We start from the raw sequence: 16,563 nt of genomic DNA, 5'->3' as shown, positions 1-16,563 counted from the left end.
AGCGTATTTACAGCATAGAAAGGGAACCAGCGAAAACAGACGCAAGACAAGAACAAAGAAGGCACACACCACAACAGCACTCGTGCTGTTCGTTGAATTTATTTTGCGATTCATAAATGTGGGAAAATGAAATTGCAGCATTGATGTCCATAGTGCATTTGGCGAAATACCACACTTCAGGATGGCGCACGTTATAAACAGCGATGTTTTCCACCCTGCTGGATGTGTTATGGCATCAATATCTTTCAGTAAAAGTTCGTACATGGCATGCCTTTAATCAGACGCAGATGAAAGCTGATATACGTGGTTTTGCTTGAATAAACCTGCAGAGTGTTAGCGATAGGGGACTTTATAGGCTAAGCGTAAAGCTTTTGTTTGCAAGACGGCAAGTTTCATCAATTATTTGCCCTTAGAGGCCCTTATGTTAGATTTCTTTTTTTTCCCACCACTCCTCTAGTGACCCTTCAATAGGGTTAACAGTATTAATAAACAAACAAACAAACATTGCCTAAGTTTGCTAATGTTTCCAGATGTTGTTGACCAAACAAGAAACGCGTGACTTATTAAACATATGAGTACGTTAACAGAGGTAGGAAAGAAGTAGCAGTGGCTGGGCATAATGCCGGTTGTCCTAGATAGTTTATTAATAGCTCAGTTCGCGTGATGACCCCGTGTCATGCTTTGTGATTTGAACCACGCTGCTCTTTAGGAATCCGAAAATAGAAAAGGTCAAAATGATGACCTCGATGCATTCGAGGAGGTGTCTGGCTAACATAACAAAACAACCCGAGGAACAATGAGACGCTCATGAGCGTTGTGTGCAGGCGCACCGATTACGCCATGATTCACCATGAATGGCTTAACAATGCACGGAACTTTTTTTGTTTGAGTCAAGAGATAAGACGGAAAGGGAAGTCGTCGAAGCCTATCACATCGTAAAAAAATGGTGAAAAATGTCTCTGCACTCAGTCTATTTCGCTTTCACGGCGCGAAATAGCGTTTTTAGAAGGCCACCTATAATTGTTTCACTTGTGGCCCTAAGATCTACTTCAAGGCCGGAAATGTATTTTTATCTGCTTTTTGCCCCCCTTTACACTTGTTCTTCGTTGCCTTTCATGTCATGGTTGTTTTTTCATACCCTATTCCATTCTTTTACCTGGTTTTAATTTTTACCTTCACTCTTGTTGTTTGTTGTTTCCATGCTCTCGTGCCGGTTTTTCCGTATGTCAAACCATGTTTTTATCGCGTTTTCATACTTTTTTACTCATGTAGGGACAACTGCATTGTCACTTCGAGTATTTTTCATGTTGTTGACTCAAGCTGATTTTAAGTTCCTTGCCAGCGTTTAATCGTTTTCTTGACATGGAGTTTCTGGGGGCATGCTGACTGAATGCTCTCTGGTTTATCGGCCTTTCTGCAACGCAAACTTTGGTCAGTGTAGTCTAGATTTTAATCGGGTCTTGTGTGAATGACAGCGATGGTTATGCGCATAGGTTCACCGCCTATATAGTGTTGGCTTTTCGGTCTCGAATAAGCAGTTAGAAGTCAGCGCTTGTGTTTTCGTCTGTGTTCCTCGTTGTCCTATCCTGTGCCATTCGCGCAGTACTAATTTTTTTCTGCAACAGTATAATTTTGCTATCCGCGCCGAAGCGGTCAACTAATGATAATAAAAATAGTATTCTACCTTGCTGCTTTACAGGCTCCTAAACACAAATTCGCCACTGTCCACTCGAAATTGCGAAGTCATCTTATTGTTATCAATTTTTTTTTTCATCTAATGTTCATTTCGGACCACGTCGTCTTCTCATCACAGGCATCAACGGTAACTGTTACCGTTTACATTCGTCTACGTGTAACGAATTTTGGACAACATCATTAACGCTACCTGCCGCCCAGATGTGCCGAGAACCTCGGTCCCCTGGCGAAAGTAAAAGGTGTGTCGTGAACTGCTGGCAGACAGCCTGTCGCTGTTATTGAGGTATCGTAATACCATTGGGGCCTAGGGGGATGCACAGTTGGTTACGCTCCAGTTGGATTCGAAAGCACAGACGGGTGAGCGTAGCTGCGTTGGCAAGCATCGCGGAGGACGCCAGTGTCCTGCTATCAGCGGGTGGACCTTGAAGTTCCTTTCGTGTCTTGTTGCTGTGCAGAGGCCCAACCAGAGGCGGCAGCATGTGGCTCTTACTGGCGACACTTGGCGCGGCGTGCTTGGCGGCTGCGCAGCTCGACGGCGGTAAGTACGGTCGCCGGCTGCCTCCTCCGGAGCCGCTGCCGCCGCAGAAGGACTCGGCCTACCTGCCTTTACTCGATGTGGCTCAAGCCGACTCCCCACTCACAGGAGCGCTGCCTCCAGGAGGCGGAGGAGGGCCCCCGCCCCCGCTGGGCGACTGCGTCTGCGTGCCCTACTACCAGTGCAAAGACGGCAAGGTGTCCGAGGACGGGGGAGGTCTGCTCGACGCCCGCCGCAAGCTGCCCCCCAAGGAGGAGATCCCGCTGGTACGCTCCTTCCTCTCTTTCCTGCTGTTCCACGCGCATTGCGATGCGGTGCGCAATGCTGAAGCAATGGTTGCACGTGTGAATTCGCGTCTGTTCTGGCAGCATTTACGATGTCGCAAGCCTGCGCGAACGCCAAGAACTGCCTCGAGCACTGCTTACGTCAATCACCAGGGGTACCCCAAGTTGTAGCCGTCCTTTATGATGAGCTGAAGAAAAAGTTGGGGCTTTTCTCTGCGTTCATTCTCCTTAAGTATTCTTAAATAAGTACCGTATTACTTGTTAAATGCAAGGTAAAGGGTGCTCGTCACATTTACAAGCTCGCTAGTATCTTCAGTTACTAAGTTATCCTCTCAAAACGCTTGCAGCAGCAATGCACCTGGTACTGATGCTTAGTGATTCGCATAACATTCAAACGCGTCAGCAATATGTAGACCTAAAAGTGAAATTTTTTAGCCCCAGTTTTTTAGTTGCCCCGAACGAAATGCCGGGTGCAGAAAGTCGGCATGTTGCGCACGTACTGATCACCGCTGAATCGACTATGTGGTGTACGCGCCCCACTGTGTGCCGGCTCTTAATGACGCGTTCACATTCGATGTCAGTAGCAGCAAGCGAAATGCGCCGGCGCGGCAGATTTCGCCGAACTAAGGCGTCCGGCAGGGAGATGCGGTGTGGCCAGTGCTATTGGGAGGCCCGCATTTCGGAACTTTGGGGATGAGTTATTTCAGTAAAACACTCTCCGGGGCATGTTGGTTCATAGCTGGCTCCGAAACACTAGCGATACTATTGGCTGGGCAGCCTGCTCCCTTCAATTGGCTTCTTCCCTTCAAGGCCGCTTGAAGGCTATTTGAAACTATTCCTCGTTTCACGAGCTTCCAGTGAGTGCTGTCGTATGGAAGGGGGGGGGGGGCTTTCTGTTAGCGTGGGTTGTATACCAGCATAGTGGGCTCTAGCATAGTCGGCGCTTCCCTCCTGGTCGTCCATGTTTTTTCAGCTTCGCTCTGTTTCTTTCCCGCTGCTACTTGCCATAGAGTGACTGCTGATATTCTGCGCATTTCTCTATCACCTTACTGTCAGTGTGAATAATTTATTGACAAGTAGCCTTTACAAAAGCCTGAATGATCCTTTGGTTGATGGAAGTCTGAGCTTGTTCGGACTCTTTTAGCGATTTCCGTAGTACATACTTTGTAGGCAATGGGGAGAGTAAGGTAATGGGTCTGTAATTTTTCAAGTCAGTGACGTCTCCTTTCGTATGTATTAAGATGATAGCGTTCTTCCAAGCTTCCGGTACGCTCCAGGTCATAAGGCATTGCGTATGGAGGGTTGATACTTTTTCTAGCATATTTTCTCTCCGTCCTTCAACAGATCTGTTCTTAAATGATCCTTCCCAGCTGATTTCCCCTGCCGCCCCGCCGCGGTGGCTCAGTGGTTATGGTGCTGGGCTGCTGGCCCGAATGACGCGGGTTCGATCCCGGCCGCGGCGGCTGAATTTTGATGGAGGCGAAATTCTAGAGGCCCGTGTACTGTGCGACGTCAGTGCACGTTAAAGAACCCCGGGTGGTCGAAATTTTCGGAGCCCTTCACTACGGCGTCCCTCATAGCCTGAGTTGCTTTGGGACGTTAAACCCCAATTAATCTAACCTGATTTCCCCTGCCTGGCCCTCTGCCTGTCGAACTAATGTTTTGCAGTTCTTTTCCTGAGTGATTTACTAAGGCAATGCTATTAGCCAACAGCAGCCAAGAGCACATTACTAAGCTATTCTGCATGCCCCGCCACAAATGAATTTAGGCGTATTATTCATGCATTATTTAAACAAAATCTCCGATGCTCAGATCATCTTAACTCAGAGCATCAAATCTGAGCACCATGACGACAGGCCAGATAACCAAACGAAAGCTGCTACATGAAAACAACAAAAACAGATCGCCACCAAAGATGTGGACTTGACCCCCAACATGAACGACTACACTAGAGCCCGGCACGTCTCGAAGCCGAATAGTTAGCTAGGCGCTTTAAACCGCACACAGTTCGAAATGTCACGGAGATATGAACAAAGGTTTTAATCGAAGGCCGAAGCTGGCGCACCTGCATTCTGAACAGTATCGCTCATCACCATTGTCATTTCTCTCCCCCAGAATTGTTGAAGCGTAGCTTGTTGGGCCAGTTGGTGCACGCTTGGAGCAGCGTCGTCCGTGTGAATGTCTTCTGTCGTGTACGCGTCCTGTTCTGCTGGTCTATCTCCCCAGGGCTCTCCCGCAGAGTTATCGTCGGCCGCTCTTCATCACCGAAACATCGAAAACACTGGCGAAATCACCGAAAAGCAACAACTGGCCGTTAATTTATAACCACCGCCGGCAGTGCGTTTCTTGCAACGCTCCAGCTATCATAAGAAGTAGCAACTGCCGCCGGATACGTGTAGGCACATCACAGAAACAAGCACGAAAACGACTACACGAACACTCACGCACTTCATGCACAGTAAACGAAACAGTCGACCGCTGCGTAGCACAATCCGTACTGAATCACTGGCGAACAACGGCAATGCCACTGTGGACAGCAGTGGTCCCCTGACTGCGCCAGGTGATGTCTCAGTAGGCGAAACGCCAGAGTGATCCTCGGCACCCAGCACGCAGATCACTCCATACAGCACACGAACAAGGCTTTTCACCGAATTCTGCCTTGTGGAATTGGTGAAGTGGCCAAGGAAGTCAGCGGTGAAGTAGGGTGTTGGGGAGGCGGCCATTTTGGTAAAAGTCCGTGAGCGCCGTAAGCGCGAAGGAACTTTTTTCTTACTCTTGTTTTCCCCCGCCGCCGCGTCGACATTCCTTTGCGGCAACTCAGTTGGCTGCAGGAGGTCCTTTCAGGGGGCTTTGTTCTTGAATTGCATCCGACTAAAGCCCACAACAGCGCGACAGACGGGGGACAGAGAGGAAGAGACACTACATAGAGCGCACTGTGCTCTGCCTCTTCTCTCTCTCGTCTGTCGCGCTGTTGTTATGGATCCCAGTGAACACATAATTGCCCAACAACTGGTATTATCCAACGTAGTTCATAGCTTTAGCCGGCTGGGCTGGACGCGGATCGCGCTAAGCAATTTCATTTTATCTTTTTTTCTGCCCACACTGATTTATTCAGTCCACAGCTTTATGTCGGTTAGCTTGAGGTTATTAATTAGCTTTTATTGCTCCCCAAGGCCTATTGTCTCCGTGGGATTAGATGCTTTCATGCTTTAGAGTTCTTTAATCAGATCTCTCGTCTCCTGAGAAATCTTGACGATGTCGTGTCGTGAATACAAAGGTGGAGTGAAGACTAACTGAAATCATTCATAAACAGAAGCTGAACACAAAACTATATTTCGGAGTCGCAGTGTATAAGCTCCTAGCTGGCTCTTCTGTGACAACCAACTTCTGTGTGTTAACGCTGGAGACTGAATGTAGCCACTGCGGTTAGTACGTTACCTGGCAATTTAGTGAAGGTTACATGAGTATTTTAAACAGATGTGTTCGCTTTCACCCTCATGTGCTGTTGGGATTGTGTGCTCCGTGAAAAATACAGAAAGGAAGGAAAGGTATTGCTGACCGCGACAATTATTATCCAATATCCTAAGAATTTTGGCCACTTACGGAGCTGTGTGCAATTGCACGTTTTCTGTGAGCACATGTTATTGAAAAGGAGGACGGTACCCGGGTTCTCCTCCTTTTTAAAAAACACCGAGTGTCGTGCACTTGTCTCCCCACTGCCATGATCATTACCTGACCCGCAGCCATATTGAAGATACCTTACTTTTGAGAGTTTTTGTCCTTCAGTAGTTCTGGCCCCATAAAGGCTCCAATTCATCATGACCTGTCTCGCAGCAGGTAGTCTTCTCCAAGTGCAGCTCAACCCCGCCTGCGTCGTGGCGTATTGTGTAAAAAAAATCGTGTATACCTCGACGTACGAAGGTCGCTTGCGGAGTAACAGGCGCTCTGTGTATGGCACAAGTTCCTTTTGCAGTGGTGCGAGGGCAGACAGTTTTACGTTTAATGAAGTGCATGGTAGAAATACTGCGCGTGGAGAGAAATACAGGAACCGGCCTAGCGCACCCGTTTCGGCCACCTTCACTGTAGCAGTTCTTGCGTACGTTCCCACCGAACACCGAGCGAGTCGGCATGCTAACTGTGCGCCGCCGCCTCCTCCCGGCTGCAGGACGGTCTCGGGGACCAGAACCAGCAGTGCCCGGGCGTGGACCAGATCTGCTGTGCTGAGCCGTCGGCCGTCACGGAGACGCCGTACGTGGCCTCGTGCGGCATCCGTAACGACAACGGCATCAACAGTCGCATCCTCACCAAGGACGGCAAGGGCGAGGCCGAGTTCGGGGAGTGGCCCTGGCAGGTACGTGTCTCATCGCGTGGCCAAAGCAGGCTCCTCGTTACCGCAGAGACAAGCTGCCATGCAGTGTTCAGCTGTTCCTGCCGGGAGTGTCTCTTTGATATATATGAAAGCGATGCAGCATTCAATACTTTCTCCTGTCACGCTCCGAGTCCAGCAGTCGTAGCGTCTCGACTCCGGTGAGGGCAACTTCTCTTGCTATCTTGTGACGACAAATGGAGGGCTCGTGACACAAGGACTAAACGCCGACGACGCATGCGCGAACATTGAATCAATTTTAGAGCGTTAGCTCGCAAACAGACTTAGCGTAGCCAGAAAGCCGTATACGGTAAATAAGCTGGTAGCGCGTTGCGTTGCTACCATTTCCAGGCTTGATTAGCCACATTTGTCCATAAGGTAGCAGTTGCCATAGTTACCATACGGTGGGGCTAAAACTCTTTATTAACTCGTTCGTGGGACCCGCAGCACAACCTGCATAGGTTGGCAGCGGGAAAAGTGTAGAGACCACCACTTTTGGGAATAGGAAGGGAGAGAAGTTTTATGGTGGCGGGTTGAAAAGTGGATCTTCCGCTCCATTTTATGAGAAGTGCGGGCGTGGGAAGCGACGGGTGGCGTGGACGTCCGCCCCGGAAGCGGTTGGTGTTTTGGTTCCAAATGCATCGAAATTCACTGCAGGGTATCACTGTGCGACCTCGCAAGAAAAACGAGAGAACCCATCTGTGAAAAATTATTCGCTATGGCATCACAGCTAGCCCTCAAGCAATCGCGGTAGCCCAGTAATCGTCCTGTCATTTTTACAAAACAATTCGTCCTTGCCTTATGAGCGCCACATTTTTAATGAGCAACCAACTCTTCCAAACCATCTCTTGATATCTTGGCTTACGAGGTACAGGTGGTGCTCCTCAGTCGATACCATTCTGCGAGTTTTGTAGTTCTATTCCTTCTGGGCCCGTCAGTGGGCCCAGCTTGAGAGTTCGCTTTCAAGTTCATCTGTGCTGTGGCAAGTTCTACGCACCACGTCGCTGGAGTAAAGCATTCGTATGCCGGAGCCCCATAGGTTTTTTTTTTTTCCATCTCTGCCGAACGCCCTGGGCCGGATGCCAAGTGCAAAGATGACACCTGTGTGTCTTCGTGCGCGGCGGTTTCCTCAAGGATGCTCAGAGTGTGATTTGCTCACCACAGGCTAAGGGCATTCCTTCTTCGGCGTCTAGTCTCGCTCCCAGCGGGCGGCGCCCACTTTCGCAACACTCCGCATCCGCCTTCCCATCATCGAAGTGGCGGGTGTTGACCAACGCTGATCCTCTCTGAACAGCCGTGGCAATACGACTGCCGCTGACGGACATTTGCTGCGCAGCGGCCACCTTTGGATTTGCCCAGCACAGGCGATATAGTCAACTGACGGCGGGGAAAACTGCAAGGATTATCCTCGGCTCCTGTAAGCTCGTATGAAAGTCTCTGAAGGCAGCCCAGAGGCAGTGGAAGGGTGCCGCTGCTCTGGCAACGTTCGGCAGCGGCAGCCAAAATTCCATTCCTAGCGGCGTGAGAAAAGGAATCTGGTACTCCAAAGCCTTCCCAGCGACTGCAGCTGCATTACCCTTGCAAAAACTTTTAGACTGTGTATAGAGTGTCTATAGACTTCTGTCTACAAAGTCTATAGACTCTACAGACAAAAGTCTATATGCAATACAAATGCCATGCAGTCTATAGACAATCTGTAGATTTATGGTCATACACTTTTAGTAGACTTTTGTCTATAGACGGTCTATAGACTATGAATAGACAAAAAGCAATATCTATAGGAAGTCAATAGTCAATAAGACTGTCTATAGACCATATTTATAAGGGATATCACTGCATCCGCCTTTTGGCTGTGCGCACCTGGTTCTTGCAATCCTCACGTGCCATCGCTGGGCGCATTGCTCCACTGCGCCAGGAGTTCTCCTAGCGATTTATGAGTGGAGCATGACCAATTCCGCATATATGGCCCATTGGCACGGCAGCGTTATTACATGTTATTACATTTGATTCCTTAAGGGCCTGGATGCATACCTAAGGAGTGGGACGGAGTACTTTCCACAGACTGAACTGAGACGAACATTTCAGGTCATTGCCCTTAAGGTGGAGCTTAGGTGTCCCGTTCAGCAAATTTCTTTCCATTCTTAAAGCCAACATACTAAAAAAAGACATATTCCCCTATTCTACTTGGTACCACCTACAGAATTTGCCGATCTTCGTCTGAGGCCTGCTTGACTTTGAACACCAAGCCTCCAAACAAAACCGAAGTCATAATATAAGTGCTCGCCCACCTAATTCACACTGCATAGCCGAGCTAAATTTTCTGTAATTTTTTTGTAGCATGAACATTGTCTGGCTTTACTAAGCAGTAATTTGACCACTTAGACAAAGTGTTCTTGTAGAAAAAATTTCCATGCGCGATAGGAAACTTTTGGTCAGTTCACGCGTCGCCAAAGATTTCGCACTATTTTGAAGGTTCAGCTTGGCATATCTTTCTCCCTAAACAGTGCGTTGCTCGACGACTCTCCTATTATCTGCGCGTTATTCCATTGAGCGCCCTTCTTCCTCCGTGAGCGGGGACCCACGGTAGTGAGAGGAGAATCCTGAACATGCAGCGCTGACAGCCGAAGGAGAGACGACACACACAGGGCGCTGAACTAACAACTAATTTCGAAGGAGGGCGATCCGCACGTTTCATACAGCACCCAAAACCCGTGATTGCAAGGCGCAATTCAAGGCAACTAACAGTAAAACCAAAGGAAACGGGGTACGCGCGCAGGCGCGTATTGACCCAGACAGTACAGAAGCAGAAAAACCCAAAAAGGATTCAGTCATTCTGGTCGGCCAGGTTCCAGGTCCATTCATTCATTCTCCCTGAGGAGAATGAATGTTCGGTTCTTGACAGTCCTCTCCTCAGAACACCGTAGTGAGGCTCCCCTTGCTCGTTTAGTTTGCTCAGTCCGCGATGTTATATCTAGGCACACGTCGTGTGCGGACGGTTATGCAAGTGCGCCACCGAGTGCTTCCGGATGTGTGTGCGCTCGTCCTTGTGGTGATACGCACACATCCTGCTGCCAGGGTTGCTTTGCTTTCCACTCCTCGGTAAGCTGCAGCGCGCTTCTGGCCCCAGACGTCTTGCAGAACTTCGTTTTTAACTGAATTTAGTTTATTTTTAACTTTACGACGTTCACTGGACCCCTCACTGAGAGCCTGAAATTGTATTGGGCGCTACAAATAAGGTTAAAAAGGTAAGCAAAAATTAGTTTTTTGTTGGCAATCTAACACGGTTCGCTGTACTATATTGTTCACTGACCGTGGTTACTTTTTAAATACCGCTTGCGCTGCTCTTGATGATCATTTTTTCTTTTTTTTTTGCAGTAGGTGGAAAATGTGTGTGGCACGTGTAGAAAAGCGAATTTCTGCGCGTGCAGCTCTCGCTCTCCACACAGCCATGTCGAGCATTGCGGCATGATTTTGCAGTTTGTTTTGTTACATGAGATGGATTTATTTTTTTTTGTTAGGTAAACTGCGCAGCTGTATTTCTGATTGTAAAACTAGTTAGATTTTATTTAAGATGTGATTATTTTAATACTGGCGGCAAAAATTTCGTTTCTATACAAGTGATTCTGCCTGTAAATGAAATCTGATCTGTTGATAAATAGCTGCTGCACCTTGCAACCGAATCGTTGGCGTCGCTGACAAGAAGTGCGTTCGAAGCGGTGGCTTAATGAAACGCCTATGCCGTCCGGAGGCAGCCGAATGCGACTATTGTCAGCGCGTCTTTCGTACTCAAAACTGTAGACCGCAACGATTGCAAAGTGGTCGGGCGTCGCCTGCGGGAGGTGCGGTGTTCGATCCCCAGTGCCGCTGGGTAGCCACCAGTGGTACAATGGGTACAAGCTCTCCCCTGGCCTGGTGCTCGGCTTATTCGGGCTGAAATGCTTGCAAAATGGGTCTTTGATTCAACCTTGAGTACATAAAATTACCTTGTGCCATGTCGCTCTTTGGCCGCAGACGCCCTTGCGCCATAAAAGTTCACTATCGTCAAAGTGGTCTGTGGAACGTAGCGCTTGGGCGGTTGCGGCGTTTGCGATTATTTGCTCAATTTTTTCATGCGCTGCTCAGATTGCATTAAGCAGATGGGATGCGCACATGGAACGATTACAAGAAAGAAGACGGGACGAGCGCAAACTAGCAACTAAGGTTACATTATAAGCATGTCAACACTGGCAACAAAGGGCATCAAAGGCAGATAGGGCGGATAAAAAACGGGATGAAAACACTAGGTGGATTCAGGTCATCATGTTCTCGAGGAAACGTCTCTCTATTATAAAGTTTGATTGATGTGTCACTGATGCAATCTTTTCCTTTCTTTTTGATGAAATACGCCTCGAGAAGTTCCCGTGCTTTATCGTTACGGCACTTGCGTAGAATCTTGACTTGTGTCAGGCGAGGCATGCATTTGTGTTCTAGGTAATGTAACGGCAAGTGACGCTTCGTGTGATTGTTCCATGTGCGCATCCCGTCTTTTCAAATGCAATGTGAACCCACTAGCCCAACAACGCATCCTGCTGCTCAGATGACGAGCAGAGGCGGACCTTGGTAGCTATACTTAAAGCGTATCTCAATCTGTGTTCAACCTTTGCCTGTAATCTTCCTTTCAAGGCTGCAGTTCTTAAGTACGAGAGCGAGATCCTCAAGTTCGAGTGCGGAGGCACGCTGATCGCCAGCCGCTACGTTCTCACCGTCGCCCACTGCGTCGCTCGGTTCACGTGAGTCCTCCCTGTGTGCATCCTCCCTTCTTGTAGACCGGATAAAACAAGCACAAAATAACTTGCACTCCTTTTTCACTTTGCTTTAAAACATCATCATGTAATTTCTCCGGAAGCGCCGCGCTCAGGTACAAGTGGCTCCAGTACGAAATGGAGCAATCAGTTTGCACACAAGATAGTGTTTTGCCGTTTTCGTCCATTCATTCATTTCGCTTCCATCAAAGCTGCATATTTCATTGGCTCAAAAGGAAAACTGCATAGAGAATGGTAGAGTGCGCATGTCACCTGTAGTGATGTTTGGTCGAATGCTCGTACTGTGTTCCCTTTGGTAGGAAGCTGCCTGTTCTGTCAAAGCTGCGCATGTTGAGCGGACATTAAGCGCTTCACTGGAACCCACTTTTTATGCGAACGAAAACACGTTTCAAATGATAGTCTCCTCTTCACCTTAATATTAGTGGGAGACCCGGGCACCCTACTACCTCGACCGTTGCTTTGCATTAAGGCTTGAAACAGAAGAAAACTTCAGCCTCGTCTTGGTCCTTTTTTATGCTGTTATCTCATCGGTGTCTTACCATCACCTTTTGGATCGGTCTGGCGGCTGCATCGTCACTGATGTACGAGACGGCAACATCCGGCTCGAAGGCACTGTCACTACCAACTTCGATGCGGCAATGTGTTCTGCTTGCTTGGCGCGACGTTACGTGTAACCGGTCTGTGTGCGAAATTTGGCTCTTCAATACACTCAGCTGCTTACGCACCTAGCATCATCGTACGAGAAGTTAGCTTGTGCAACACGACAGCTATCTGTCCCCCTCATAACTATATGTCAGTTCAGCCGAATACGTCTCTGCGGTCATTCTGCCTGAAAGTGGAGCAGCACTCGCCGGCTCATCTTTGCCAAGATTTACTGCAAGAAGTTGCATGTGGCATGTTCAAAGGAGTTGTGATGTCATGCGTTCGACCCAACAGCTAAACTAGAAAAAAACAGCATTGAAGCAATATTGCGGCGTCCTTTAAAGTGGCGGCCGCTTTGTCGTCGCAGCACCCTTATATCGCGTTCGTGCAAAAAGCTTTTAGTGTGCAAGTGCTCACTTTTATGCCTCAGTACAATCCCTGTCTCGAGTTTCAGCACCAGTTCGAGCAGTAAGGGGGCGTAGATATTCTGTAGCAGCGGTCGCCGCGGAGGTCGGGAAATGTGGAACAGGGTGGGAATTCGCGCTGTTCCGTCTGGTTCCTACAAGTCGCTTCTTATGTTGCATTATTGTTATTGTTAATATATTTTATTTGCACGGTATCCCACAACCAGCAATGGAATCCAAAAACTGTACGCCTACCTTCTAGGGGCGCCGACCGTGTTCCGCTCAAGGTTCGCCTGGGCGAGTGGGACACGCAGTCCATGAAGGAGTTCTACCCGCACGAGGACTACGACGTGGGCAACATCTTCATCCACCAGTACTTCCGCAACAGCTCCCTGTGGAACGACATCGCGCTGCTGGAGCTCACCCGGCCCGTCAGCTTCGCGCCCCACATCTCGCCCATCTGCCTGCCCAAGCTGGAGGACATGTACGAGGGCAACTCCTGCGTCGTCACCGGATGGGGAAAGGACGCCTACCGTGAGTCTTGCATAGCCTCGCACGGCCATCGAAAAGGGAGGCGCAATTCATTATAGAGCTTGCGGGTGGCCTGCGCTGCTTCATGCATTAGCAGGTATGCTGCTTATAGCTCTCTGCCTGACATCGGAAGTACAGGAAATTTGTGCGTCCAGACGCTCCAGACAATTCCAGAGGCCTACGTGTGTCTGTATGAGAGTACCATATTACCAGTTCGAGCCCATTTCGGTGTCCATCATGCACCTGGTACCTGGTACACCACTGGTACATGTGCCCTTTCGTTTGCTTAATGAAACAGACTCGTCTCCGCGGTCCATGAGATGATGATAAAAGCCGGCCTCTGTGCAAGTGCAGCTGGCCCTTCATATGGCCACGCACTGTAAACCCATCGCAATTCGAGCGTTCTACGACCTGTAGTTGGCACACCGGGCTATTCAATATGGCTGCCTTTGAGTAGATCAAGTGGTCGAGCTCGGATGCATGCATGTCTTTTCGCTGTTGCCTGTCTGAAGGGAATGTTTCCGTGCAGGTGTAATGGTACAGGACATATTGGAAAACTTTGGAACGCGCAGAAAAAGTGGTATGTTTAACGTAGTCAAGCCGACGTGCGAAAGCGTGTTTAGTCCGATTGGCACCAGGTTTTTCTTTGCTGGGTCGTCAGCACGTCTGGTGAGGCTATTAGACTATGGTTAATCTCTGATCGAGGTTAGGTTGATATGGTCTGCTCGCGCCGCAGATGGAAGTCGATGACGACGACGATGCGCAATGCACTGCGCCAGAGTGCTGCAGTTTAACACGATGTGTGGCTCCAGAGAAGCTCATGTGTTCGCGCCGTCCGGGTTCGAAACCAAGTCGCGGCAATGTGTTTTATTTCTGCACCCTCAAGCTGAGGGTCTGGGCCCGTGAAGTAGTGCTTTCGCACAAAAAGGACTCGATGCCTCATCGGAGGCCAGGTGCTGAATGCTGGACACTTGCTATTCAGTTCAATAATAGTACGCGGCGCCGTCTAACCGTATAGAGACTGTGCCTGCAAACTTCCCGTGTGAAGAAACCGCACGAATTGGAATTTATATATGCCTCGGCCGCTCCAAGAACTAACCTCTTTTGTCGCTTCAGAATAGGCTGACCTGTTTTCTTTTCCTTTTCGCTTTCTTTTTGTTTTTGTTAATCGCCGCTTCGCATTAGAGAAGTAATTAACTACAGTTCACTGCTTTCGCCTGTGTCGATCTGCGTAGTGCAGTCCGAACTCCATCTTAGCTAACCGAAGCGAAAAAGCAATTACAATGCAGCAGAGTGTACCAAATAAGAACTACGAGCGAGGCTCAACCACTCATCACTTTACAGCTTGTTAGTACAGTACTACTAAATGTCGGGCAGTCACCGGCCATGAAAAGTACTGAAAAAGCCTCCAACTTCCACTAGAATTTCAGCCTGGTTCTGATGGCCGCCACCAGAGCAGGCGCTGCCTTCATTTTAATATTACTGGGAAAGCATTTATTCTCGCATGAATAGCGTGTGCAGGGCCTATCATCAGAGCGTGTCCGCACGAACTGTCAGTCATGCATGGTAATTAATAGTGTAGTAAATTGCATTAGCATGCATTATTAATTAACCAAAATGGCTGAATGGGTACTGAATTCGTAAATTAAGTTGCGAATTAATCGGCAATTTAATTTAATTGACGAAATACTTCATTCTAGAATAAATTTATTGAAGCCACTGAAATAATTAGTTAACTGGATGAATTACATCGCGCAATCATCGCTAATTTAATCGATTTTGTAAATTTGAGGGGAACGTCTCAAACAGGGACGCGCGGCGCAAAATAGCGTCCGCCGCAGCGACCGCGCTTGTTTCAGCAGCAGATACCCAACGGCTCAGACGAAATACCAGTAATAGCATCACTGGTTCCCGCCGCGGTGGCTCAGTGGTAAGGCGCTCGTCTACCGAACCGGAGGACCCGGGTTCGAACCCGACCGCGGCGGCCGCGTTTCGATGCCCGTGTGCAGTGCGATGTCAGTGCACGTTAAAGATACCCAGGTGGTCGAAATTATCCGGAGACCTCCACTACGGCACCTCTTTCTCTTTCACTCCTACCTTCCTCCCTTCGCTTACGGCGGTGGTGGTGAAAAACTTTAATCAAACAGAGTTCGAGGGTTAATAAAAAAAAACCCTGCTGCATGGTCGGTGTCCTTAGTCCGGGACACCGCATGACGAGGCCCCGTCTCGCGCCCGCTTGACCAGAGCCCTTTGGGACTCCAGTGTGGAGCAGTTGAGGAGGGTAGTCTCCCATGCCTCTCGGGTGGGGGTGGGGGAGGGGGGAAGGTGAGGATTCTGAGTACATGCCCACACCATGTGAAAGATATCGCAGATCTCTCCACAGTGCGGGCAGCGCCCATCTGTGTTCGCATCGAAGTGTTTTGCTATTGCAGGACAGAGAAGGGTTCCTGTCTGCAGGCGCCACAGAGTTCGCTCCTCCGCCTTACTCAGCCCCTCGGCAGGTGCCGGGTAGAGACGGCGGCTGTCGCAATAATAAATTAGGATTTCGCGGAACCGCAGAAGCGGTTTATGTGCTTCTGAGCCATGAGAGCTAGGATGAGGAGCCCGGTGTGTGTGAGCGCTCGGGCGGCCGCATCAGCGGCCTCATTCCCTCGTAGACCCTGGTGGCCAGGAGCCCAGATCACTTTTGTGCGAGTTGGATCGGCGAGAGCGCGTCTTAGAATTTGCGAGCCAAGAGGTGATATTTCGCCTGCAAGATAATGTTCACAGGCTAGGCGAGAGTCTGTGATAACCGTTTTCGATTTTCGATCGGCGGCAGCGAGAGCTATTGCGACTTCCTCCGCTCGTGTTGAATTTGGGGCCCGAAAAGATAGCCCATCGACATTCATTCCCCGGTGGACTACGGCAGCCGTGAAGAATCCCGCGGGCGACGGCCCTGTGATGTCCACGTAATAGACGCCCTCTTTATAGCCATATTGCCTCTCAAGCGTGCGAACCCGCGCTTGTCGTCTGCCTTCATGTGAAGCCATGTCCATGTTACGCGGGAGCGGAGCAACCAAGAGCATGTGGCGCCACAGCACCGGGTTGTTCTCCGTTCCCTCTGGTATGCATGTGTGTTGGATGTGTAAGCGGTTTAGCAGGCGGCGCCCAGGCACCGTCTGCGATAGCCGCGTATATTGATTCACGAGGTGGGCCTCCCGCAACTCCTGATAGGAGTTTACCACTTCCAACGCCTTCAGTTTGGCGTTGGAGGTAGCCACCGGGAGGTCCAGTGCTCGCTTTGTTGCCTTCCTGATGATGGCGT

At 49.4% G+C, this 16,563-nt stretch overlaps 1 protein-coding gene across 8 annotated transcripts in view; it reads left to right on the top strand.

Moving 5' to 3' along the window:
- Positions 1-16,563, top strand: part of LOC149345847 (phenoloxidase-activating factor 2-like) — a 115,356-nt gene that overhangs the window by 94,880 nt on the left and 3,913 nt on the right. For 4 of the 8 annotated variants that reach the window (XM_089586252.1, XM_089586250.1, XM_089586253.1 and 1 more), the window contains exons 2-6: positions 2,151-2,233; positions 2,339-2,496; positions 6,680-6,865; positions 11,543-11,649; positions 12,991-13,262. In XM_089586252.1, coding sequence (XP_089442378.1) covers positions 2,173-2,233; positions 2,339-2,496; positions 6,680-6,865; positions 11,543-11,649; positions 12,991-13,262 — 784 coding nt within the window. In that variant the 5' untranslated portion in view covers positions 2,151-2,172. Of the gene's footprint in view, positions 1-2,150; positions 2,497-6,679; positions 6,866-11,542; positions 11,650-12,990; positions 13,263-16,563 lie in introns of all 8 variants that reach the window. The other 4 variants (XM_089586248.1, XM_089586246.1, XM_089586249.1 and 1 more) reach the window with 1 other exon arrangement.

This window comes from Amblyomma mixtum, chromosome 4 (genome assembly GCF_055824585.1).
Source record: "Amblyomma mixtum isolate Tamu chromosome 4, ASM5582458v1, whole genome shotgun sequence".
Lineage (NCBI taxonomy): Eukaryota > Metazoa > Arthropoda > Arachnida > Ixodida > Ixodidae > Amblyomma > Amblyomma mixtum.
The sequence above is the reverse complement of the archived record's forward strand: the minus strand, read 5'-3'. Positions and strand labels throughout refer to the sequence as shown.